The sequence below is a fragment of the Anser anser genome (genome assembly GCF_964211835.1).
Source record: "Anser anser genome assembly, chromosome: 1".
Classification (NCBI taxonomy): Eukaryota; Metazoa; Chordata; class Aves; order Anseriformes; family Anatidae; genus Anser; species Anser anser.
Window position 1 is genome coordinate 33,573,562 of NC_139720.1, and position 24,469 is coordinate 33,598,030.

The 24,469-nt window shown below is 39.5% G+C and overlaps 1 protein-coding gene across 2 annotated transcripts in view; it reads right to left on the reverse strand.

The window, feature by feature from the left end:
• Positions 1-4,707: 4,707 nt before the first annotated feature.
• SCAF11 (SR-related CTD associated factor 11) overlaps positions 4,708-24,469 on the reverse strand; it is a 47,902-nt gene continuing 28,140 nt past the window's right edge. Inside the window, exons 7-15 of one of the 2 annotated variants that reach the window (XM_083845524.1) lie at positions 24,107-24,162; positions 21,602-21,708; positions 20,608-20,697; positions 19,249-19,355; positions 13,312-15,819; positions 11,257-11,600; positions 8,506-8,724; positions 7,981-8,100; positions 4,708-7,632 (exon numbers count right to left, since the gene is read on the reverse strand). In XM_083845524.1, the coding sequence (XP_083701650.1) occupies positions 7,504-7,632; positions 7,981-8,100; positions 8,506-8,724; positions 11,257-11,600; positions 13,312-15,819; positions 19,249-19,355; positions 20,608-20,697; positions 21,602-21,708; positions 24,107-24,162 (3,680 nt within the window). In that variant the 3' untranslated portion in view covers positions 4,708-7,503. The remainder of the gene's footprint in view (positions 7,633-7,980; positions 8,101-8,505; positions 8,725-11,256; positions 11,601-13,311; positions 15,820-19,248; positions 19,356-20,607; positions 20,698-21,601; positions 21,709-24,106; positions 24,163-24,469) is intronic. The other variant, XM_083845523.1, reaches the window with a different exon arrangement.

Here is a 24,469-nt window from a genome sequence, read left to right on the forward strand (position 1 = left end):
TATATTGGAGCAGTTAAATGCATACTATGTGTATTTTATTATGTGTATCTTCTTCATTGTAAGTCACTTCGGATGAAACCTCTGCTCATTGCAACCAGTTGGACAAGTGCTGGGATCTTCAGTGAGCTTCAGGTCAGGAACTTAGTCATAAAACGTTGCCTTTTCAGCTTAACCCCAAGCTTCTTCTTGAAGAGTAGCAACTTCTTGGGGGAAAAAGAAAAAGAAAAAGAAAAAAAAGAAAGAATAAAAACACAAAACCCACCACCCTCAATAACAACAACAAAAAAAAACAGCATCAAAACTATATTGTACTATTTCCAGGTTAGGTGTGTTTTTAAAGCAAAGAAATCTCTTGCATCTACAGTTAAAGCTCCTCTTATGAAGAGTTTATGAGTGTAGCAGGGGTGCCAGTAGCGCCTCTTGCCAAGGTGCACATTACTCCTCTGTCACCACGCTGAGTTTTCTGAAGGTTGTAAATTTTCTCAGCATAGTGGCAGCATTTATTTGATGCTGCATGGGCTACGCCGCTGGAAACTGTTGCAAGAGGAGGACAAGCACGGTTGATGTGTAAGTCAGCTCTTTCCTCTATTAAGTTATGGGCGGCTTTTCTGGTTGATGCAGCGCCCGGGGTCCCTCCTGCAGCAGGGCTGGGGCGCGCAGCCGGCAGTGGCAATGAGCACCGACCTGCCTGCCTGCTGCCTGGGGCAGAGCACGCGAGGGGCAGAGCATTTTGTTACTACCAACTGTTCGCTTTGAGGTTTTGAAGGTGCTGAAGGCGGCAGGGGCAGCGAGGGTTTCGAGCTCTGGATCCTTTTGAAAAGTTGAAGAATTGGAGGCTGATTGATTGCCACAGGACAACGATTATCAGCAGCTTGTTTGTGCTGTTTGTGGCAGGATCAGAGATCTGGGCTTAAATCACTGTGACTTCAAAGCCATCCTCGTGTGTGTGTTACCATTTGCTTTCTCTTACGCCATCGTTGCCATTTGTGCCTTGGCTTCTCCCAGTCTGTGATGAGAGAGCCAGGGAGCAGTCTGGGCTGACACCTTTAAAAAAGGCAGGGTGAACTGATGGCCTTTTACAGTTGATGGAAAGAAATGCAGTGTTAGTGCAGCAAAACTCTCCAAAAGGGGAAGATCCTCATGGCAAGGTCTAGCTTCTGCTCCTACAGCGGGTGCCCCTCGGGCAGCTGGGTCAGGCACCCTGTGAATACCTTCCAGGTGACTTTGCTGCAAGCTGTGCGTTGGGAGGGTTTGCTGTTTTGTTGTTCTTGGGGGTTTTAAAGTCTACAGGCCCGTGGGTAGCTTGCTGTCCTGGCTGAGAGGAGACTTCTCAAAGCCCCCAATGTCTGCATGTCCTCTGGGCAGGGCTGCCTGTGCACGTGGTTTCGGCTGGAGCTGTGCGGTGAATGCTAAGGCACGAGGCTGCGCCCTCGTCCCGGTTCTGCTGAAGGCTCCCGGGGACCCTGCCCACCTGTGGCGAGGGAGCCCTAGGGGAGGAAGAAGGCCGGGGCTGCCTGCTTTCCCCTTCGGCATCAGAGCTTAGTCTTGGCCGATTTGCCAATGGTTGACCCCCATAGCAAAACCCACTGGTTTTGCCCTCCTGGCCCTGAGTTGTGAAAGAGCAGAGAACAGGTGAGTAAACTCCAGCTTCCAAGGGCTACTTTCTTTCCTCCCACTTGCTCTTGAACCGAAGCATCTAGGAATCCCTGGCTATTTCTGATTTATGTGCCTCATAAAAATTAAAATTAGTGGTTGTAGGTTTAATTTCTGCAATATTTCAGAAGTAATTGTATGACAACCTGCTGCCAAAATTCCTCGGTTTTGGCTCCTGCAGTCACTTTTCTCTGTGTTGGGTTCCGCTCTCGTTTGGGTTGTTTGCTGTGTGCAATGGCATTGACTGCATCGCTGCCATGCCCTGGGCTTGTGGCACAAACAGCCCGTGGAAATGAAGCTCAGGCTGAAGTCTTACTGCTGGCTCATGAGGCTCTGGGAGTTGTAATTCAGCAATATTGCGGGAAAAATATTGTCAAGTTCAGTGCTCCAGCTGGTGCTGTCTCCCAGACTCATCTCCTTTTGTGCAATTAGCTATTTGGGCTTTTTTCCCCCATGGGCTACTGATTTTGTTTTTAATATTCATAGATGCTCCGTTGATTATTTTGAAAGTTGCTACTTCTAAGCACTCTTTAATTAGTGAAATTGGTTATTTAGTATTGTCCTTACCATTGTACCCTTTTAAAATAAACTATTTATGCATATTATAATACTTAATAATAATGAAAAATCTTTTACAGACTGGTTTCTTCTCTAGGATTCAGAAGGTGCAAGTCCATGGGGGGGGCACTTTTGGACTCAGCCTACTCGTTTTACTGATGGCACCGATGTGCCACAATGCCCAGGATGTATCTCCTGCAGAAGCTACAAACTTGTGAGTTATTTATTTTTAATTACTCTCAAGTGCAATGATCTCTTCATGGCAAAACTGAGTAAAGATTTCAAGGGGAATCATACAAGCAGGATCCAGAAAGGCCTTAGCCACATAAACCAGACCAACATGGATCTGGCGCCTCAAAATTTCAGTCCTGACCAACGTGCTGCTGCTGCACCTGCCTTTTGCCCCACTTGCCTCTATCCCTCGTGTGCTGTGGGCCGGGCGCCCCCAGAACCGTTTCCACCCTGGCGGTGCGGGGTCGCTCCGGTGCTCCTCAGGCTGAGGAGCCTCAGGCAAACCCGACGCGGGCCAAAGCGATGCGGGAGCAGCATCACGCAAACAACGCAGGGGCCGGGTGCCTGCGAGCTTGTCTCCAGCTGCAGGAAACCGGAGGGGGTGGCACGGGGAGCCGCACGTCAGCCAGAAGGTGCTGAAGAGCTCTTTTTGGCCATAGATGAAGTTCCTGCTGTTAGCATGCCTGGAACAGTTCATGGCCCCTAGCAGGTAGGTGGCCATCAGGCTGACTTACAAATCAGGCAATTAGTTTTTAATTAACTGCAGTCATAGACTTGTTCAGGTTGGAAAGGACACCTAAGGTCATTGAGTCCAACCTTAAATGAACGCGGTCAGTTCCCTTACTTTCCTCTTCAAGACCATGTTTCAGGTCTGTCTGTCCATCAGCCCCCAGTGCAGCGATCTTGACTTACATGAGGTACCTGCACACTCACCGGGAGTGACAAACCCCTTCCTGCAGCCAACGTGCCCATCGTCTTGCTAACCCAGCTTCACCAGACCGGCTCCCAGGCACTTCATGCCTCCAAGTACCAGTCCTCCTTCTGAAGAGTTCTTGGCCTCAGTGGCTGGACACCTCTGAACCTCGCTCTCCGCAATTAACATCCTCACCAAGCCGCCTGTCGTGGCCTTAATTTCCACTCTTGCTCATCAAAGTGGTGTGTTCTTTGCCTAATCCCCTGTGCCCACTTCCAGTACACACAGAAGCAAGGCAGGGCCATCCATTGCCACCACAAGTACCATCAGAGAAGGGCTATGAAGCTGGTGAAGGGCCTGGAGCACAAGTCCTGTGAGGAGCAGCTGAGGGAACTGGGGTTGTTTGGTCTGGAGAAGAGGAGGCTCAGGGGAGACCTCATTGCTCTCTGCAGCTACCTGAAAGGGAGGTGTGGGGAGCTGGGGGTCAGCCTCTTCTCACAGGTAACCAGCGACAGGTCTACAGGGAATGGGCTAAAGTTGCGCCAGGGGAGGTTTAGGTTGGATATTAGGAAGAACTTCTTTACTGAAAGGGTTGTTAGGCATTGGAATGGGCTGCCCAGGGAAGTGGTTGAGTCACCATCCCTGGAGGTCTTTAAAAGACGTTTAGATGTAGAGCTTAGTGATATGGTTTAGTGGAGGACTGGTTAGTGTTAGGTCAGAGGTTGGACTGGGTGATCTTGGAGGTCTCTTCCAACCTAGATGATTCTGTGATTCTGTGAAATAAGGAGACATTTCTTCTCAGAAAGAGCAGTCAGGCATTGGGACGGGTTGCCCAGGGAGGTGGTGGAGTCACCGTCCCTGGGGGTGTTTAAGGAAGGGTTGGACCTGGTGCTTAGGGACATGGTTTAGCGGGTGACATTGGTGGTAGTGTGATGGTTGGACCAGATGATCTTGGAGGGCTCTTCCAACCCTAATGATTCTATAATCTCTCAGCCATAACAGCCGGAATCTAACGAAGCTTCTCGGAACCTCACCCAGCAGGGAGGCAGCCACCTTCAAGGACAGGAGGCTCTTGCACAAGCCTTGTGACAGTGCCTGCGTGTACCTGGGGAGGTACCTCAGAAAGTACTGCAGGCATAGTCCCAGAAAGTAACGAGGTGCTTGGAATGAAGCTCCCACCCGAGGTGGGACATCGGGTGCTAGGTTCTCCAGGGGCTGTTTCTGCCAAGCCCAGTTTGCTCAGTGCTCCCCGCAGATGTGTGGGACGGGGCTTGGCTGGTTTGAGTCCCGACCCTCCCTGGCAAGAAGCAGTGCCTGGAGTCACCACTGCGGCACGTCAGTACACGAACATTTTGCCACATGCATTTATTTTTCTTCAGCTCGCAGCATTTTCAGGCAGACAAGGCAGGGTGAGGGCAGGCTAACTGAGAACGTACAGTGGGGAAGAGGAGGGGGAGCCCAGACAACACAAACAAGATTATGTGCAGGTATAGAAGTAATAGCAATTAATGCTGCTTTCTGAATTAAACCACTTGAGCCAGAATCATTGAAGACCAAACACAGACGACTGCCAGCTTAGTGAAAAGAATTTATTAGAAAATGTTAAGCACTACACAAAACTAGTTCTTAGAGTATTTTTTCAGTAGACAGCACTCCAGCCTTCTGCTACAAACACCGTATTGTGGGCTTTGGACAGCCACTGTGCTCCTAAGACACATCTTTAGGATGAGACATTCAAGCAGCATGCACAGTGAGACAGTGGAAGGAGTGCAAGGAAAATCCTTATCATTTGCATAAGTTCACAGAAAGTATACAGTTTTGTCATTGTTTACCTCAAGGCAATTCGGATCGAATGAATTACTGATACCCCATGGGCAGCAGGTGCACTGCACATTCCCATCACTTGCCTTCAGTACTAGTGCATGTAGTACAAGGAGTTTCAATAAATAGAAATACAGCTCTCATACTATTTTAACAAAAACAAGACTACAAGGTTAAAGTACATGCCTTCTCGGGCAGTCACACCAACAGAGACCGTACTGCTCTTCGGGTAAAATAGGAGAGGCTATGTATTAAGGCAATGCATTTTTTCATTTTATTTTTTATTTTTTTAAATTCAGCATAGAAATTGTAATGAACTGCATATTTTCTGGTAAGTTCTGAAGTATTTCACTGTAAAAAATAAAGTCACCGATCACATTCTCATCTATCCCATATTCTTCATTAACGTTTTGAAATCAGAGGAGCATCACTACAGTCGCTGCCCCAACAACACGGCAGCAAGTGACAGCTGATCAGCCAGCCAGGAGCAGCTCTCCCAGTTTGTGTGCTCCATCATTCCTTCCCACCCAATTTCCACCTCTCCTTTAAAAGAAAAACGAGACATGAACACTTATCTGGCTCCTGAAAGGAGCTTTATAGCAAGGCTCAACTGTATAGAGTAAAAAGATATAAAAAGTCATTACAAATCCAAAAATTCGGAGAAGTAAAATGTAATAAAAATAAGTACGCACGGCGTGATAAACCAGGATAGACATAGCAATTTGCTACATTTTTCAAAAAGTGCTAACCAATTTTAGCTTAAAATAGTTCAAGAGATCATACAAATTGCTACCACAGTGTAAAACTGAATATTTTGAAAAATCTAAAGCCTGTCTTGACTGTAGAAAATGTATTATAGCAGTCTCTAATTTACATAGCATTTTCATTTAGGCACACAAAAATAAATATAGACAGTCAAATGTTTCGTTAAGTCTGCAGAAAGTTACAGTTAAAACCAAGTGATCAACTGCTGTGACAAACATCACATTTTTACAGATATCTCTCTATATAACCACGAGTGTGTACATGGGTGTTTATCCCTTAGCTCATCCTCAGGCTTCTGCAGAAGCTGCTTAGCAGGTAAGACTGAGTTTTCTGTCTAGAAAAGTTAACTTGGGGAACTACGGGCTACTAGGAGAAAAATTATCAAAAAACTCTATCAATACTTTGTGTCAGGATGCTTTTGGGCCAGGAGACCTTTGGCTGGAGCAGATGCCAGGCTGAGCCAACACCAAAGGTTGTTACCATGCAGCAGGACTGAAGGGGGAGAGCTGAAGTTTTCACTGCATCCTGAGAGAAAGGGAACATCTTCCTATTCCAGAGTAAATCTGAGAGAAAGATTTCTTCCCTACTCAGAGCTAGAAGGATCCCAAGCTATTTTTCTCAAAAGAGGCTCGTATTTGTCTCAGTATTTCAGCAACCACCCTGCTGCGATCTCAGCAGAAGATGTTCTACGTGAGGTGTAAGCATTCCTCTAGCACTTCTGATAACCCCAGATCTGCTTTTAAAATGCTTGTGGCACCTCTACGAACCTCTCTGTAGAAAAGTGGTCGGGGAAATATAGAAGCTGCTGCACTTGACTTCAGATTGTGCATTTTCAGTGATAGCAGTTTGGCAATCCACGCTACGGTCCCTAGCTAACGAAGGCAAATATTACGCAGCCAAGCCTGGCACAACTGTCAGCCTCTGATCAACTGGGAACCTGGAGACAAATTCCAGCTTTCCTGATCCTACGTGAAGTACAAGAAACTAGTTTGTGTGTCTGAACATCCAACACAGAGCAATTCTCTACGCTGTTTCACTAGCTATGGGCAGGATTAGACAGGAACTGGGGTTGTCAGTGTGTAGTGATTGAGGGCTTTCAGCACATAAAAATCGATCAAGTTCATCCCACTACCTTGAAACAAATTGAAAAACGTCACAAACAAAAACAAGCAGCATAACTTTTATTTGGTGTTACAACAGATGGCACAGTGCCCATGATTTTGGGCACTGAATTTAACTGTTTATGATTTTTCTTTTAAAAATCTAAACAGTTCTTCTGTTCAGAGAACTCCATGTGCCTTTTTATATACACATTGTGACCCCTGCATTCAGCCTGTCCAGTTAACGCTAGAAATATTTGTCAAGGCAATACATTATTTTATCTTTGCTATAATTAGGGAGAAATCAAAAGAAAAAAATTAATCTGACTGATTACATGTACTGTACATACCTGTTCCAAAACCAATGTACTTAGACAAAAGTTTCTAATTTAATGCACTGTTATTCAAGTCAAAATGTTGTACACCTAAGTATCCACACAATCGTACATTCCTAATGATTCTTCTTTACACCTTTTACTTTTTTAGACATCTGTTTTTAAAAAGGAATAAAGAAGTTGCCCTGTAGATCTATATTTCTTTAAACAAAACATTATATACTACATTGAAAAATAATTTTATCAAAAGCAGATTTAAATCACTGTCATGTACAAATTTCAGTTTACGGTTCATGTTGAAATTGCACTTTGCAGATAGAATAAAATTAAAAACTGAAAATGTGTTCTATTTCCTGTCACAGGAGACTGCCTCTTCTGGATTTTTCTTCCGAGAATGTTTGTATTTGTCTACATATGCTTTCACTAGATTGGCCACTTTTGCAGAATTAACTTCTCCGCTCTTGCTATGACAAACCTACAACAGTTTTAAAGAAAAATATGTTTGAAATTCATCTGTTAACTTGTCATTGCTTCATATTTATTTTCCCAATACCCGAGGTTTCTACCTCTCAGAGTAACTTTGGAAATCATCAAAATTTCCCAAATACTTCCCAATTCCCATTCAACTCTTTCCAACAATAAATTACTTCCATTCCCACGAGCTGGCAGAACTCCTGTGGATGAAGACAGACAAAGGTATTTTTGCTTTTCCTGTTTCCCCTCCCAGCAACTACCAGTAGTTCCCACGTGGTCAGAAAACCCACCCCAAACCTGCCTCAGTTGAAACACACCCATTTCAGATTTTGTTAACAGATCAACTTACTTTATCTACAGCTTTCCGCACAATTTCTTTATATTCTTCCTTAGTGATGTCTTTATTTTGGTAGAAAGGCTTAATAGCTAGTTTCACTTCTTGTGCCGCTTTTTCTTGAATTAACAATTTCTGATGAAAAAACAAAACTGGAGTATTATTTTTAGAGTCTGTGTATGTCTTATCTATCACAAATTAAAACTTAACACACAAAATTTACTATAGAAGACTAGAAAACTACACTCCCCTTACTCAAATTCCAGCACTTGTGAGAGCTGCCTATGTTTTATTACGAACGTAATGCTGTTCCACAGCAATTACAGTGATTTTTATAACAGTACTGCTACTGCTTTAAAGACTACTACATTAAAAAGAATCAATTGCCAAGAATCAAACAAAGTTTGTTATAGTCTGGAGTTGTCAGAAAAGTATCACGGAGATGACAGTATTATGGGATACACATAGAAGAGGTACTATCATAGTCATAATTTTAGTATCTCATAAGGTGTGTGTGCATATGGACAACTTTGAACTTGCCTGGTCCTTCTTCGAGCTATCTGCACTGGCTTCCACTGTCACGCTTGCTTTGTTTTCTCCTGGTTTTACAGCTGGGTTAGAGCTTTTGACGTGACTCGATGACGTTGCATTACCAGAACTTGGTCCCTGAACTGTTCCCACATTTCCCAGGACTGCTGTTGGAGCAGGCAAGGCTGGAGCACTCATGTTATTACTCACATGAGCAGCATTTTGCATACCCTGTTTTAAAAAGTTATCAGGAGTTAATACATTGGCCTTCGGTATGACAACAAATCTTTCTACATGTTTCAGCACCTATTGAAAAAGCACTAAATGCTACGTGCTTTGGTTCATCAACTCGTTTCCACGCCGTTCGTTGTTATGGAAGATGTGCATGTGATACCAGATCTACTCAAAGGGGAAAAAAAAGAGCATGAGAAATAAGGCGTCCGCTGTGTTTTCACTGTGGCTGCTGGATTCTGGCTCTGATGGAGATCCCAGCAATACGGTGTCCTGCAAGCAGATGTGGAAGGTGTTAGCACATGAAGGAACCTTATGGCTGCAGAATCTTTTTGTCACAGGAGAGAACAGGAGGCCCATAGATGTAAATCAGATTAACACCAAAAAATGAAAATCATCACCTAAACAATCATACAAAAATTACCTTAACACGCACCTGCATTCATGTCTTGTAATTACACTGCTCTGAAACGTTTATTTTCATGTTTGTAACTGGCTTGAACTTCTATGTGAATTTCAAACATGTAAACACCTACGGCCTGACTCAAGGGATGTGAAATGCTGGCTGAAGCACCAGGGTCTGTTCTTAAGGAAAAGCCATTTATTACACATTTCCAAACATCACTAAAGTGTACCATGAGCACTGTTGATACTTCGGAAATTGAGAAATGAAGTAGCTCTCAGCAACTCAGATGGAGACTGTTTTTAGCAAAAGCCAAGAATGTTTCTGGCAAGCTACCCTAAATGCTTCTCCCCTGTCCCACCCCAAGTAATCAGCTTTACTTTTTTCAGGTCTGCATATATCCAGATGAAGAATAATGATTGAAATCCTGGGAAAAGACACAGATAATCAAACTGTTATAATCAGTACACTAAAGCTTGCCAGTGCTCCCTCTTCATCTTCCTTTGAACAAGGCAGGACATGTTGGAGCCCTGAAGTATTCATTAATTTGTATTGTGCTACCACCAAGGACTTGCTCAATGCAAGCTCAAAGAAAAAGCAGCAGGAGCTCCCAGGAACGTTCAGGTTCATGGACATCATTCCACAGAAGGTAACAGCAACAGATATACCAGGGGCTTTCTTAACAAATACCTGTATTTTGGAGCAATAACCAATTGCTATAGAATCATACCTATTGCTGCACTAGATGGTAAATTTTGCAGAGGTTCACAGCCTGCACTCTGGCTTCTTACATTTTAGAAATAAAACGTACTGGATTTCCAACTGTGAAAATATTTTAATTACAGACAGCAGGCACAAATGAAATCAACAAGGAATCTACAACCATTTTAATTCAAATAGTACCTTACTGTTTTACTTTCGCTATTAAAGTATTTCATATGGCCTGTAAACCCACTCAGTATTTCCCACGGTACTTTTGTTTGTTTGTTTGTTCCTATGTCGGTACAACAGCAGTTGAGAGTGAAAAGAATGTTATGTTAGCCATTTATCAATTCATTTCAATTTTTTTTCAGAGACATTGCATAAAACAGAGGTTTGGAACTTTTTGTTCTAGAACATCTCTTTTTTAATTTGGTAGGCGGGGGAAAGCATTTCAGGTTAGAGAAGGAGGCCTACAACAGAAGAAAAGCACAAACCTCAGTCAAGCCCTTAAGAACCCTTTGTACATCACAGACACGGCATTACGTCTTGCATGATCGTGCATTCTCTTGGAAGTTGTTCGTTTTCCTTTCCCTGATATATAAACTCTTAATATAAACAGCTGGGTACAGGAGGAGCTCACATACACAAAGGCTGTTTTAAGCTATCTTGGAAGGCACAAAGAGCTGGTCTGGTCTGCCCCAAGCACAGCCGAGTTTTTGAAACTGGAGAAATGAAGCAAGAGTTAGGTCTCAAACAAGGCATACAAAACCAGGAGAACTGGGCAAGAAGGAAAAGGAAAACATACCAAAGAAAACTTGGAAATTATTGACAAAAGGGCTCAAAAGATTAAACAACAGACAATGTGGCAGTGGGGGTGGTAGTGGTGGAGCTGCTGAGACAGTGACAGCTGGAGAATGGAAGTGCGGAACAAACCGATGCCATGCAGGACTTCATGATAATTTTACTCTGCCCAAACAACATCCCAGTGGATGAGAACCGCAACAAAGAGGCTGAGGTCACTTCCTACACACTGCTGAAAGAGGATTCAAGCATTTTCTACAGCAAACCCCCGATTTTGAAGGGGAAAACTTGAAATTACCTTTTTGTCCTTAGTTCTGGAAACAGGGCAAGGGACAGTACTGAATAAATTTTTCAGTGTCCCATTACCAGCTGGAACATCTCATTACCACAAAACCAAACAAAATCAGTTATGGTGTTATGTATTATTTAAAAGCTACAGCCCCCCAGACTTCTGATGTCCTCATGGATACTTCCACTTAAAATTTGATGTGGGGTGGGAGAAAACAGGCAAGAGAGAAAGAAACTGCAAGTATAAGCTTATCAAGTATATAGTATTAAATTTAAGAAACCCTTAACTCATGTGTTGCCTCACTGCTGCTCTTGCCAAGGCTTCTGATAAAGCATACCTGCAATTGTTTTCCATCTTGCTGTGAAGCAATGTAGTTGACTTGTTGAGATGGTGGGGGTGGAGGTGGAGGCGGAGGTAATCCCTGAGACAAATTTGTGGGAGCAGCTACCTGAACGAGAGGCACTCCGGCGTGGAGATGCATGGGCATCGGAGGGTGGATGTTGAAAGGACTGCGTTGCATGTTCATCATGGGAGGATGGACACCCACGGGGTACGGAAACATATTCATAGGTTGGTGCTGTGCGTTCACCTGCGGCATTACATTCATTTGCTGCTGCATCATATTTACTGGTAACTGAGAGCCATCACTTTGCTGGTTGCCTTGGTCTTTGAGGTTTGGATCTATCCAAAGAAAAAACAGACCGTAAATAAAACAAAATATGTATTTTATTAAGCATAAAGTGGAACCAGTTGTCTAAACTCTTCATGAAGCATAGAGTATCAAAGAGATTTCTCTATTTGAGTATTTTAAAGATACTGCACCACATCACTCATCACACAGCACTCATCACCAGACAAATACTGGTTTCTGGGTTTAAAAAGGTCAGCTTACTGTGGAAGCCTGCATTTTGAATTTCCATTTTCTCTGCTTGTTCCCACAACACACCTAATAAATTGTTCCATCACAATGAAACTGGATTTCTCCCAAAGAACAGCAAGACACCTTAACTTATCCAGCTCCTGCAATTGCAGAAGTTTAGTCTTATGTTATCCCATACACTATTTTCTGCTCCTCTTTGCCCAGTTTATACACGCTCACTGTAGCCATTTCTGGTATCTACAGAAATACTCTGCTGTGTATTTTCACTGAATAATAAATCACTCTCAACAAACTTCAAAAACGCTCATATTCAGAAAGAGTTGTTCAAAAACTTTGCAATGGTACAACAGATATAGCCTGGAAGTAAAAATAACCTCATGGGATGGCACTTCTTATAAAAACATGATTTTACTATCTCACTCTGCCTTCAACAGAAGCTAAAATTTACGATGTAGGTATAAAAGGCGAGCATTTCAAAAAGTCAAGAAACTAGTTCTGAGCAATGATTGATAAATTATAATTCAGATGTATTACCCTTCCCTCAGAATCCCTCCCTGGAGGGCCCTCTCACCTAATTCAAAGGGATCAGGACTTAAAACCTTATTCTGCACCCCAAGTCACTGTTTTTTTTTTCTTTGTATGATTATTATTATTTTTTCCCCCCACCTAACGTGCTTTGTCCAGTTTTAAGGGAACACTGTAATGCTCTCATCTGAAATTCAGGTTCCAAAAGTTAGAATGACCATCACCAAACTATAAAATATGTCACAAAATGCACAATACTTGCAATTAAAGGTTTGATAAATTTTCCTGCAACAAATTGAAGGTTGACAAAGCTTCCTCAAAACCGAGAAGCCTTTGATGCAGTTACCTTTGAAAAGGAGGATAAAACTTCTGGCATATAGAATGAAAACATATAAAAACGAAAGATGAAGCAAGATGCCCTTTCCCATTGTCAAGTGTTGCTGCTTTCAGAACTGGATTTTATGATTTTTAAATACAATTCACACCTGCCATTTACTTCAGAGCATTAACGATCTGTGGATGTCTTCTTAGCTATTTAGAATCTGTCTCATCTATAGTCAACTCATTTTCTACCAGAAAGTTTATTTCTATCAGGGAGTTACCTTTTAGTTATAAAATACTCAAAAAAAAAAAACCAACCCCCCCACTAGACTGACATTTGGACTTTAGAGGAATTTTAATGCTAAAGTAGTTTTGCATTTGTAACCCCTTTTTTTTTTTTAAATTTAAAGAAGAAAAAGCTTATTTAGAAGCAAGAAGTACAAATCTATGTTGTGGGTCTGCACAGTCAACTGCAAATCTCACTGAAAAAAATACCTTTTTTAAAAGGTGGGCAGATGCTATACATAGCATATGTACATATTGCAAAGTGACCATGAATTCACCCCAATTTATTTTGAAGAACTAAACAACTATGAGGGCAACATGACTAGAATTTTACTCATCTACTGAATCTGCGATGAACCTTTATTTTAAATCTATGAATACCTTGTTCAGGCGTCTCCTCTTCCTGTCTCATTCCCCATCCAGACTGTGGGCTTGGCGAATTCCGTCCTCTTCTTGAATAATAATTCTGCACATCAGCAGGTAAAGTCTTTCTCACAGCCCAGCTGGAGGCAGACGTCCACCCAGATCTATCAGCAGGTGTATCAAAAGAATAATCCTGCTCATTCTTATGTTTGTATGGCTGATGTTCTGAGAACCTTGTAGTTTCATTCCCAGAACCATTTGAGTTCCCTGAGAGAGGTTTTCTATTCTGCCAGTGATTTTCACTCTGGTCTCCATACATGAAACCACCTCTGCCACGTCCACCTCTGCCCCGGTGACCTCTCCCTCTATTTGGAATCCAGCCTGAACCAAAGTTTTTATTCCAACCGTGTCCTGAATTATCATGTCTGTTGTCTTCCCAATGTGGTTTGTCTCTCTCTCTGTTCCTGCCCTCAGGAACAGAATTTATCCTTTCCATTACCCAATCTGGACAATCATTCCTCCGCTTGTCTGAAGAACATTGATCATCACTGTTTTTTTCTGTATTGTCCTTCTCTTTAAGATTTTCATTCTGTTTCTCTTGATCACTTCTTCTGTATCGATCATTTCCTCTGGGACTCCTCCAGCTGTCGTTTGACCATCTCTCTTTCCAACGAGGTGAATGACCATCCCTCTCATTTCTAGAGAATGAAAAACCTTTATTTCTTGTCCTAGATCGTGATCTTGACCTAGATCGTGACCGGGACCTAGACCATCTCCTATTTCTTCTCTCTCTATCACGATCTCTTCTTTGACTATCTCTATCACTGCTTCGAGATCTAGATTTTTGCCTTGGAGATGAATCCCTAGTTCTTGACCGAGAAGACGATCTCCTGCTTTCCCTGACAGTCTCCCTCTTTGGAGATCGAGATGGCGCTTTTTTCTCATCTTTGTGTGTCTCTCTTTTTGGAGACCGAGATAAAGATCTCTTTCCCTCCCTAACAGTTTCCTTCTTCGGTGATCGGGAGCTCCTGTCTATGGTTATCTCCCTTTTAGGGGATGGTGACTGAGATTTCCTGCCCTCTCTTCTAGAAGGAGACCAAGTTGTTGATGGAGAGTGAAATCTAGACCTCCTTGTTCGTGTCTTTTTGTCTTTTTTCACTTCTGACTGACACTCTTTTTCTTGAGGAATAGTTTCATCTTTTTCATCAGAAAGCCCTGAAACTGATGTACAGTTTGCTGCATCACACCCTACGGAGTCCATTTCTCCCTGCTCTGTAGTTTCAGCTGGTGGTAACTGTTCAATCTGAGGCTCGTTCTGGTCACTGCAAAATGAGTCGCAATCCATTGGTATCATTTCATTGTTATCTTCTCCAAATTGTTTATGTTCAGCATTTATCTGGGGTGACTCTGAAGTTCTACTCTCTTCACCTTCTGGCACGGTGTTCTCTTTTAAGGATTGTTCTGATGTACTGTCTGTAGAAGTATTGCTTATTAATGTATCTGGTTCTTTGTCTTGAACAGATTTAAAGCTTTGAGTATTTGTACTTGCACAGTCTTCTACTGTTTTTTCTTCTGCCCCAGAATCATCTATTTCTACAGCTTCTGTATGTTCTTGCAATTTACTTCTGGGGCTCTCTAATGGCTTATCTTGTTCCAAAGGTTTAGGATACTCCAGCAATTCATTTTCTGGACTATCTATTGACTGTTGTACTTTTGTCAAAGTATCTGTGTTCTCCAGTGATTCATTTTGAGGACTACACAATATCTGATCTGATTTTTCAGATGTTGCATTGTCACATACCTCATCTCTGGGACTAGCTCTTCTTTCCATTTGTTCAATAGTGTTTTCACAGATGTCCTGGTTCTTAAGATCTACGTTTTTTTCAGTAAGACTTTTTACTTCAAATTCCTGACTTTCTCCCCCTAAAGTTAGTACTGGAGATTCTTGGACTGAAAAACCTGTATCTGCATCGCCTGAAGTGTCTTCATCTTTGTTATGTTCTCCTGTAGTTTCCTCAGTTTCCGTATGTTCATTACAGCTTTCCAATCCATTGGCAGATTCTGTTTCTGCATCATTTTTCTGTGGAAGGCTTGCACTACTGCTTTCATTATCTGACTGCTGGTCTTTATCTACTGTTTGAAGTGCTTCAGACTCAACAGTGTCATCATCATCTACTGAATCACTGGATGACTTTTCAGAACGAGCAGAACTTCTCAGTTTCTTTTTAGCCAGAGGTGTTTGTTGTTTAACTATTCTTTTAGACTTTCGTTTTGGAAGAGCTTTCTCTGATTCTAAAGAAGATTTATTCAGAGGTGGGTTGTTGCCATCAGGGGCGCTGCACCCAGAACTGCTTGACCGAGGTGAGCTCCGAGATTGACCCAAAGTCTCATTTTTGGTGTTCCGTGCAGACCTTCTTCTAGGAGTAGTATTAACTGACTTCCTTCTAGCTCCCCTAGAGCCAGATGAACCTGAAGCTTGCTTTTTCTCTTCTCCTTCTTGGGTACATGCGACAGCGTATCCTTTGCCTAAAGATAAAGCAAAATACATTAAAGTTTAATAATAACCATTTACATAAACACAGTTAAGAACATAAAAGTATGTTCTCCCATTAAACAGATACCCTCATATAATGCAATGTAAGAGTCAGTATGAAATGCCGCCAGAGCTTAAGTAGCTAAAACCAGGTGTCCCCCAAACCCCAGTGCAGACCGATTCTCTTTAAAGAACAGAATCAAACTAACAAAGTGACATGTTAGGCATCTGAAGGTACATTCAGAGGCGTAGTTGGATACATGGACAGCATCTGCAATCACAATTAAACTACTATTGATAAAACAATATCAATATTCAAAGGCAGTCACCATTTAAACCATTAGAAAAGCAACAAAAGCCTCTTTCTACAACTTACTACTTTGTTAGCAGAATCAAAAAACATAAAACTGTCTATTAAACATAAACACAATTTGATCATTTTAAGAGAATTAACTCCCCAAGCCTCCCCTCACTAGCCTTTAAAAGGCTAGAAAAGAGCACAGTACTATAATCATATCTTCTTTGTCGTGTGTTTACACAGTGATTCAGATTCTCCACAATAACTTGCCTGAACATGAAAGACATATCTATCTAATCTGGATTTTTGGATGTCTACTGCTCAGATTAACACTTAAGATAATGAAAAACACTACTGATTGTATAAAAGGTATCTTGTATTTAAAAGCAAATGAGTAGTAGAGGACTCCCAAAGTAGTTTTAGATGACTGTCACTATTTAAAGCATCTACTGTGACAGCCTCCCCAGTAATTACACTAGGAAGTGACTACACTATGGTTAACCAGCAGTTACTCATCCACATGTGGCAGTCTCAAACCGTCTTCAATCCTATTATAACAACTATGAAAACAAATCAGATATTAAATATTTGTAATGTCACTTAACTAACATCTGTGGTAATTTTCTTCAAGGGAGAAGAAATCAACTTGCAAGAATAATAAAATCAGAACAGAAATGGAACATGGAAATCCTGACAGAGCTAAAAGGCAAATTATTATTGTGGCACTTTCAAAGTCTACTTGTAAAATACAAGCAGCTTTTTAGCATACCTTGCTACTCGTAAAATTTTAAACAAACAAGATTCACAAGCTTTGTACTTGGACAAATTGTTTCAGCTCAATGAATCTTTATTTTAAAATATTTTAATCATGCACAAGAACTGTATAATATCAGCCTAAGTCATAACAGAATTTATAGATTCAGTAATGATTTTTTAGGTCAAATTACTAAACAAGGTATTTACATGCTAAAAGCATGTAAAAAACTGGAGCATCTACAAAGATTCAGGCCATAGCTTTATGACCAGTGATACTTGTATGCCTCTGTGCACAACTTTGTAAGCAAGTACCAACTGCTACTCTGATGCAAAAATGCCTATTTTAGATGTAACTAAGAGATGAGGGGAGTGTAAACAAACAAACTCCATGCTATGATTTTCCATGCACAATTTGTTAAGAATCACAAGGTTATTTTTTCATTTTTTTCTTATCTATTTTTGTCATCTCTCTCCTGTTTTTCACCTTTGCAGAAAGTCTGTGTTACCTGTGTTTCCCTCACCTTCTGCCTTTTTTTCCATCTCACATATTTCCTGTAAAAGGAGAGCTTGCTCCCTTCTTCTTTAAGTATTTGCCGTACCTATCTTAACAGTGTTCAGGTTACGTTTCTCTTGCTTTTGTCCTTAGCATTTGTTGTGCATCTTTATCCTCTCCTAAGCTGCTATACAAAAAACTGAATGGGGAAGGAACACTCACTCACAGAATGTGACCAAATCCTCAAGGGACATCTTCACATCCAATATCCACTAGTTTCACTAGAAAATTTGAAGACACTGCCTCTTATTCCTGTATACTCCTTACTGGTAGGAAGTCTTCAAGTCAAATCTGAAGATGACTTAAAATTTTAGTGTGCACATATTTTAGTGTGTCTTTCACTTTGTCCACAGTATAAGTAATATATTACATTAAACGTCTGAACTCTGGTTCAGACGTGGCAAAAGCATATGGAAATATATAAAAATAACTTAAGAATTTATTTGTTTTGTCTTTTCAGCATGGTAATTTTACGTTTACAAATCACACCTTTAAAAGACAAGATGGAATGCTTATCTTAGAAGTATCTAAGTTCTAACCAAGACAAATAAGGAATTAATTTCAATTTATATTTAAAATATTTTTCTTTTCTTTCCCTGTAAAGATTCAGATTCAAAGTCTCTTCCTCCTCTCAAAAGACAATGTAAGGGATTTATTTTCATGTTCTGCATTAGGAGTTGACAATGTTATCACTATTTGCACATCAATTACAGAAACTATCAATGGCAATTAATTATATGTTCTAAATAGTCTAATGTTGCAAACTAATTTGGAGTTAATTTAAATACTCTTCATCTAGTAAGATTTTTTTTTCCTGCTTCCAGTACGTATTAACAAAGAAGCCTGACTGTATAAAGTGAAAAGGGGAAAGGAAAATCAAGAGAGAGGAGCTGGCATATACACTCATTACTACTAAAACCAGAAACAGTTAAGCATCAGTAAATTGCACTGCCAAAGCTCAGAGGCCTGAGGAAGTAAACTATCCATTTCTCACTGGCGAATGGGGAAGAGAAACAAGTACCTTTAACAAGAATGCAGAATATGAAATAATAAAGTATCTTTTCCATCATCCTATTACTTAATTCTTTCCCACAATTCACTTCCTCAATTCATGTAGGCCTAAAGAGACCCAAATCTCTCCCGCCTCTTTGCCTACTAGTAAAATGAAAGTAGCATAATTCCAAATTCAAAGAAGGCATTATCTCTGGCCTTAAAAACAGCACTCCTTTGTTTCCGTTTCTTTGAATTTGTGCAGCCAGTGGGAAGAGAACCTACATTCTTGATGAGTATGGAGAGACAAGCAGTTAAAGCAACTGGAGGAAGCTAATTCTTTCTGTATCTTGTCTTCTGCTAAATTCCTGCCAGATCCTGGAGCTTGAGCACCTTCACATGTTTTTGCCCTATAAAGCTTTCAGGTATACTGAAACAGATGCATAAACTGCAGCTTCCTGACTATTCTTGTCCATCAGGAAATAGTTTGTTCCTTACACTGCACAGTATACCACTAAAATATGTCAAGCAACTCAAAGTATCAAAATGTAATTTATCCTTAATAGGAAGAGTTGCAACATGAAAGAAAAATTTGAATTTAGGAATAGAACTAAGTTACATAAACCAACCACTCCAAAAACAAGTATGTTATGTTCTATATTCCAATTTCAGAAATAGGTCAGCTGGTTTTGAAATACCATCAAACTGCATCAAAACATATTTTTTTTTCCCTTTTAACTATAGCTGTATGCTTTGACTTCTGAGAATCATGTTGTAACACTACTCCACATTAGCTATAAATAAAAGTTACAAAAAAAAGTTTACCAAAGTTTTCCAAAGGCCTGATATTTGCTGGAAGAATTGTCCCTGCCACTGTAGTAGAAGTAATAAGAAAGGTCTCAGTTTCAGCTCCATAAGACATTAAAGGAATTCTGGAAAATAAAATCATTAACATTAGTTGTTTTAGTTGTTTGTAGGAAGTTTTAGAAACAACGCAGAAAACCATTACACAAGCATGACACTTCCTGTTTCATTACAGTTGAAGAGAAAGGCAAAGACAATAGAGAACAAAACTTTCCTTCTTTCAAGCTTACATTAAGGCCTAATCTACTCAAACAGTTTGAAGAAAGCACGCTATGTCAAAGGAACATACATTTGGCTTTCTTCAAAGTCAAACAGAACTGTAACACAAGCAACCTACACCAAATCAGTAGGCTATACTACTGGAAATAAAATCCTGAACACTGATCTAGCACTTCAATGGAAGAACTGCTTTTTCTGCAGAAAAAAATGAAAAACAGTCTACACATCACATCAATTTAGTCACTTTCTTCTTTTCTTTTCTTTCTTTTTGAGCACACTAAATATGTGTTTATTCAGACTCCCACACCAGAAGAGCAAACCTGGGGGAAAAAAGAATTTTAAAATTACCACTAAGTTGGAATGGAACTTCCCATAAGGAAAAACATATGTAAAAACCAAACAAACTCATTATTTAAATACTACATGTGGCTTTTAATTTTAATTAAAAATCCCCTTTACTTACTCAATTTTCTTTAGCCTGTTTTATGCCAAAGACAGTTAGAGGTATGTAATGAAATTAATATCACTGACTGAACCTTTTTTTTTTTATCTGTTATTTTTATGCTTTTGTTTTATATTCATGAAAACACCCTTAGAATACATTTTAACACTTATTTGTTCTCTGACAAAAAAAAAAAATTACGTTGTGCTTCATTTGATAAAATTCTTCTTACAGAAAAGTGTCAAAACCAATCCGTGAAGGAAGTTTGGGGGCAAAGAGGAATCAGAATCAATCTTCAAATAATGCAAATGTAGTCTGATTTCTAATGATAGTAATAATTTTAAGAACACATTTACAGTACCTTGTAAGTAACAGAAAAGACATTTAAACTCTCATTTTTGTGAGAAAGTGACAAAGAAGCTTAAGTAAATGGAGTTACTATGCTCATCCTAAGTATCAAAAAAGAACTACAACATACAGAAACTATTTACATAAAAATAGCATGCAGCAAATACAAAAGGATTAGCAACTTACACACAAACATAGTTTAGTTTTATGATCAAACGATATTCTACCTGAAAAGCAATTTGAATTCAATCAAATTCCAAGCTTGAAGTAATATATTAAGATCAATTGCACTATGAATATAGAACTTGTACCTTTCAACTCTAGCAAGCACAGATGAACAGGACAATTCCAGTTCTTGTCTCTTCTGGCTGATCGCTGCATTGACTTCTGTGAATTCTGTACTAAAATACAAATTTCATGACATTTAAAATAACCTTGTCTGATTTTGTATTTCAATATCTGCTTTTATCAGTTACTAATTTTTAAATCTAACTGTATTACAACTTTCAACAGTTATGATGAAAGCATACTTTTCCTTCTAAACCATATATTTGTAAACATAAGAGAAGTCCTAAATAAACTTTTAGGCAGAGTGAACACAAAACAGGAGATGAAATGTGTCTTCTGGGTGGGATTGAAAGATGGAAAAACTTTGTATTCCTGACAAATTAATACTGTCGTGTGCATGGCAAAAAGGATTTTTCATTTATAGACTGTTGAAAACACACAGACAGTAATTTTTTCTTTGAGTCTGTATTATCCAAATAATGTTATTCCAGACCATTCTTCATCTGTTCTTCTTCTACCTTCTCAATCATAAATATTTGTCATGCTCCATCTTAAGTATTAGGTTCACTAAGCAAAATTACTTCATGTACATTTAAAGTGTTCCTTTTGGAGTCACAGAGCAACAACAGAAACAGTTGTTTCTGCTACAGAACAGGAGGTTTACTGTTAACAGTTTTACTAACCGCTGTTGTAATACCAGGACTAGCGCTTTCCTATTCAAGGCTTCAATTTTGCAAGGACTTCAAATATCAGCTAAATTCCTATTAAATCAATGAGATTAAAAGCACACGCTTAAGTATTTTATGCTGAACACACAACAGATATTGGGATGTTGATTTAACTGTACCAATTTTGAAGTGTTTGTGTTTATCTTTTAAATCCTGGTTTGCCATGATATAGAAGTTGTTGAACTTCAAAATATTTCAAGGCAGTAATATACAGATAGAAGCAGAAGAAACTATAGTATCTACAATATAGTAACTCATCACTTCGTATTGCACGCTATTATATACTAACCAGTCATTTCTACAGCTAAGAAAGGATTCTTCATTGCTACCACCGGCCGGAAGCGTACTATAGAAATTAGTCCTGAAGCACTCATTCCAGCAGGTCTTTCTTCTGGGCTACAATTAAAAACATCCAAAATGAAATAATTAGCATTTAGCGCATAAAGATGCATTGAAATTAAATGTCAGCTAGGCTTTAGCTCACATGAAGTTGGCACCATAGTAGCCCAATAGTTTTATACTGAAATTTGCCATTATATCAAACAAGTTTGCTCTATTCAGTCTCTAAATTTTCAACACCTGCTCTTTGCAGATAAAGCTCATTTTTAAATCGTCTTTCCACAGCACAATCTTTAATGCTTCATAAAAAAATTACACACAAAGAAGCCCAATCTTTACTATTTCACAATTCCCCTTTCTGCTACCTAATGAACCACAGTAAGTACAATGCTAGCACCCTCAGACAGACCCCTTCAGAGCAGTTCATTGCATGTCTGGTTTCAAACTAACAAGAAAACCTGATATAAGAGCTGGGATTCTTCTTTGCCTTCAGGTAGAATTAGAAAATTCAAGGTTGACTGGTGTGTCTGTTTACTGCACCCTCACACAAAGAGACAATACTCAGAATCAGCTTCATATTTCAACAGATACCACTTTCTATTTCAGTTGCTAACAATGCCTAACAAAAACATTGTATGCTAGTGCATTGCCTTTTCATTGTATTCAGAAAACAGCTTGACTCTGTTGCTATTGCTGTGCTCTGGGCTGGCTGCAATAGAAAAAAATCTGAACAATAATCCTCCAGACGCTGCTTCCAGACTACCAAACTGACACACTTATCTACAGTGACCTGTTTTTGCCACTTGTATCATATCACCTAAAGGGCTAATGTCAACCTGAATTTGTCTGAAACATTCCTGTTCACTCCCTACCAGTTGTATTTTAAGATGGAAACTTACAGGGTCTTTCAGCAAATATTTACTCTGAAGAAAAATAAGCTTTGTAATAAGACATATGTAAATGTGCACTCAAGCGTGTAGTCATTTTCTACATGCTCTATCAAACTTCAAACTTTGGACCATGCCCTATTTCATCACTGTAAGTAATAGTTAAGTTCCTCCTAACATGCTGTTTTCAGAAATGCTTTATTTTAAACATACTCTGAATTTTAACACTAGCATTTCTCCCTCTGTCAAAAAAGGATATCTAAGCGTCCTGTAAATACCTTTATGAAGTGGCTGTTAGTAAATCAGTGCTTTCTTTCAACTTTTGAACATACAGTGTATAATTGAGCTCTGTACCTCCTCCCAAAGGTTTGGGGGATTTATCTCTACTTTTGTTCATGTATGTTTTCTGTAACAGGTACTGTTTGAGATATTGATGCTATTCACCTGTATAATAAATCACTGAAACAAGATATGAAAGTTTTCATCAATCTTGAAGCTAAATTAGTGCTCGATCTACCACTCAGCCCTATCTTTCCAGTTCAAAACCTCTTGAAATCAAAATGAAAGCTTTACTTTAGCTTTACATGGTGGCAGAACCAAAATTTCTAAATACCTGACCTAGAAGAGGAAGGCTGGAGTTAAAGGTAGCCCTAAGAACCATGGTGTATAAGCACCAAATAAACATGACCACTCAGGCCACCAGCTACTCAAAGTCAGCTGACAAAGTACGTGCCCATAATATTACATGAAACAAGACAGCAGGCAAAATAAGGACTTGAATACAGACTTTCCTCCTTTTCAAACTTAGGTAAGACTAAATAATGGACAGCAACATTTACACTTAAAAATGAAATCAATTACTTACAACTATTTCATGCAAATATATTTACAGGTATAACTATATACAGGTAATACAGGTATAATTTTCCTGTGATCAGGAGATCATTGATCACCAGCTTGTGTCACAGAGACCTGAAATACTTCTGAAAGGAGGGAAAACAAAGCAAACAACAGAGCCTTTATAGCTCTTTACTTATTGTAAGTGGAATTTATATTATAGGTTAAAATTTATGAACAAAACAAGAAGCCTGGGAATGCAAACATTCCTAAAGTAATCTCCCGTTAAAAGCCACCTTGGTGCAAACTAGAATGTCCATGGCTTATTGGACAAATAATATTAACCACATTACTTAGTTAATTACATCTAAGCATTTTCATAAAATGAATGAAAACCTTCATATCCTTCATATAATGATACTTAGGTTAAGAGCTTGCAGCTGATCCCACCTTCATTTGATGAAGAAAGATGAAAAGAGGTTATGGAGTCTTATAACAATGTAATCTAAATGAAAATACATACCACTACAAAAATATCTGGGAGAGAACCTCATATAACCTAGCACTATATTCTAAGAGCTTCCTTCAAGACAAAACAAGACAAACTAAAAAGGTTTGGATCATACTAGAATTAACGAATAGAAAAAGTCAACTAAAAATAAGCAGAAAGGTAGTTAAAAAAATGCTTTTATGAAAAAAATGTTTACAAATGTCTCATCATCAGAACCAACCTTGTTTATCTTCACAGACAAAGCTTTCCTGGTTCGTTTGTCATACAAAATATTACCTGTGAGAAATAAGAAGCAAAACTTTTAATCTTAACTTAAATATATTAGTTCTTAATTGTTTGTCAAAATCATTAATGAAATGAGATGGTAATGAAAATGTATCTGAAGTTTATTTACAATGTGTTTACACATAAATTCAGTAAAATTAAAATGTACTTACCTTCACAATAGCTTTTTATAACATCAACCAGTTTTTACCTCTTCAGATACTTGCTTAACTTCAGGAGTTATGAACACACTCAGAACACAATACCCACCAACCAACCCTCTCAAAATGTTACCCCCAAAATACTGCCAAGTGCTTCT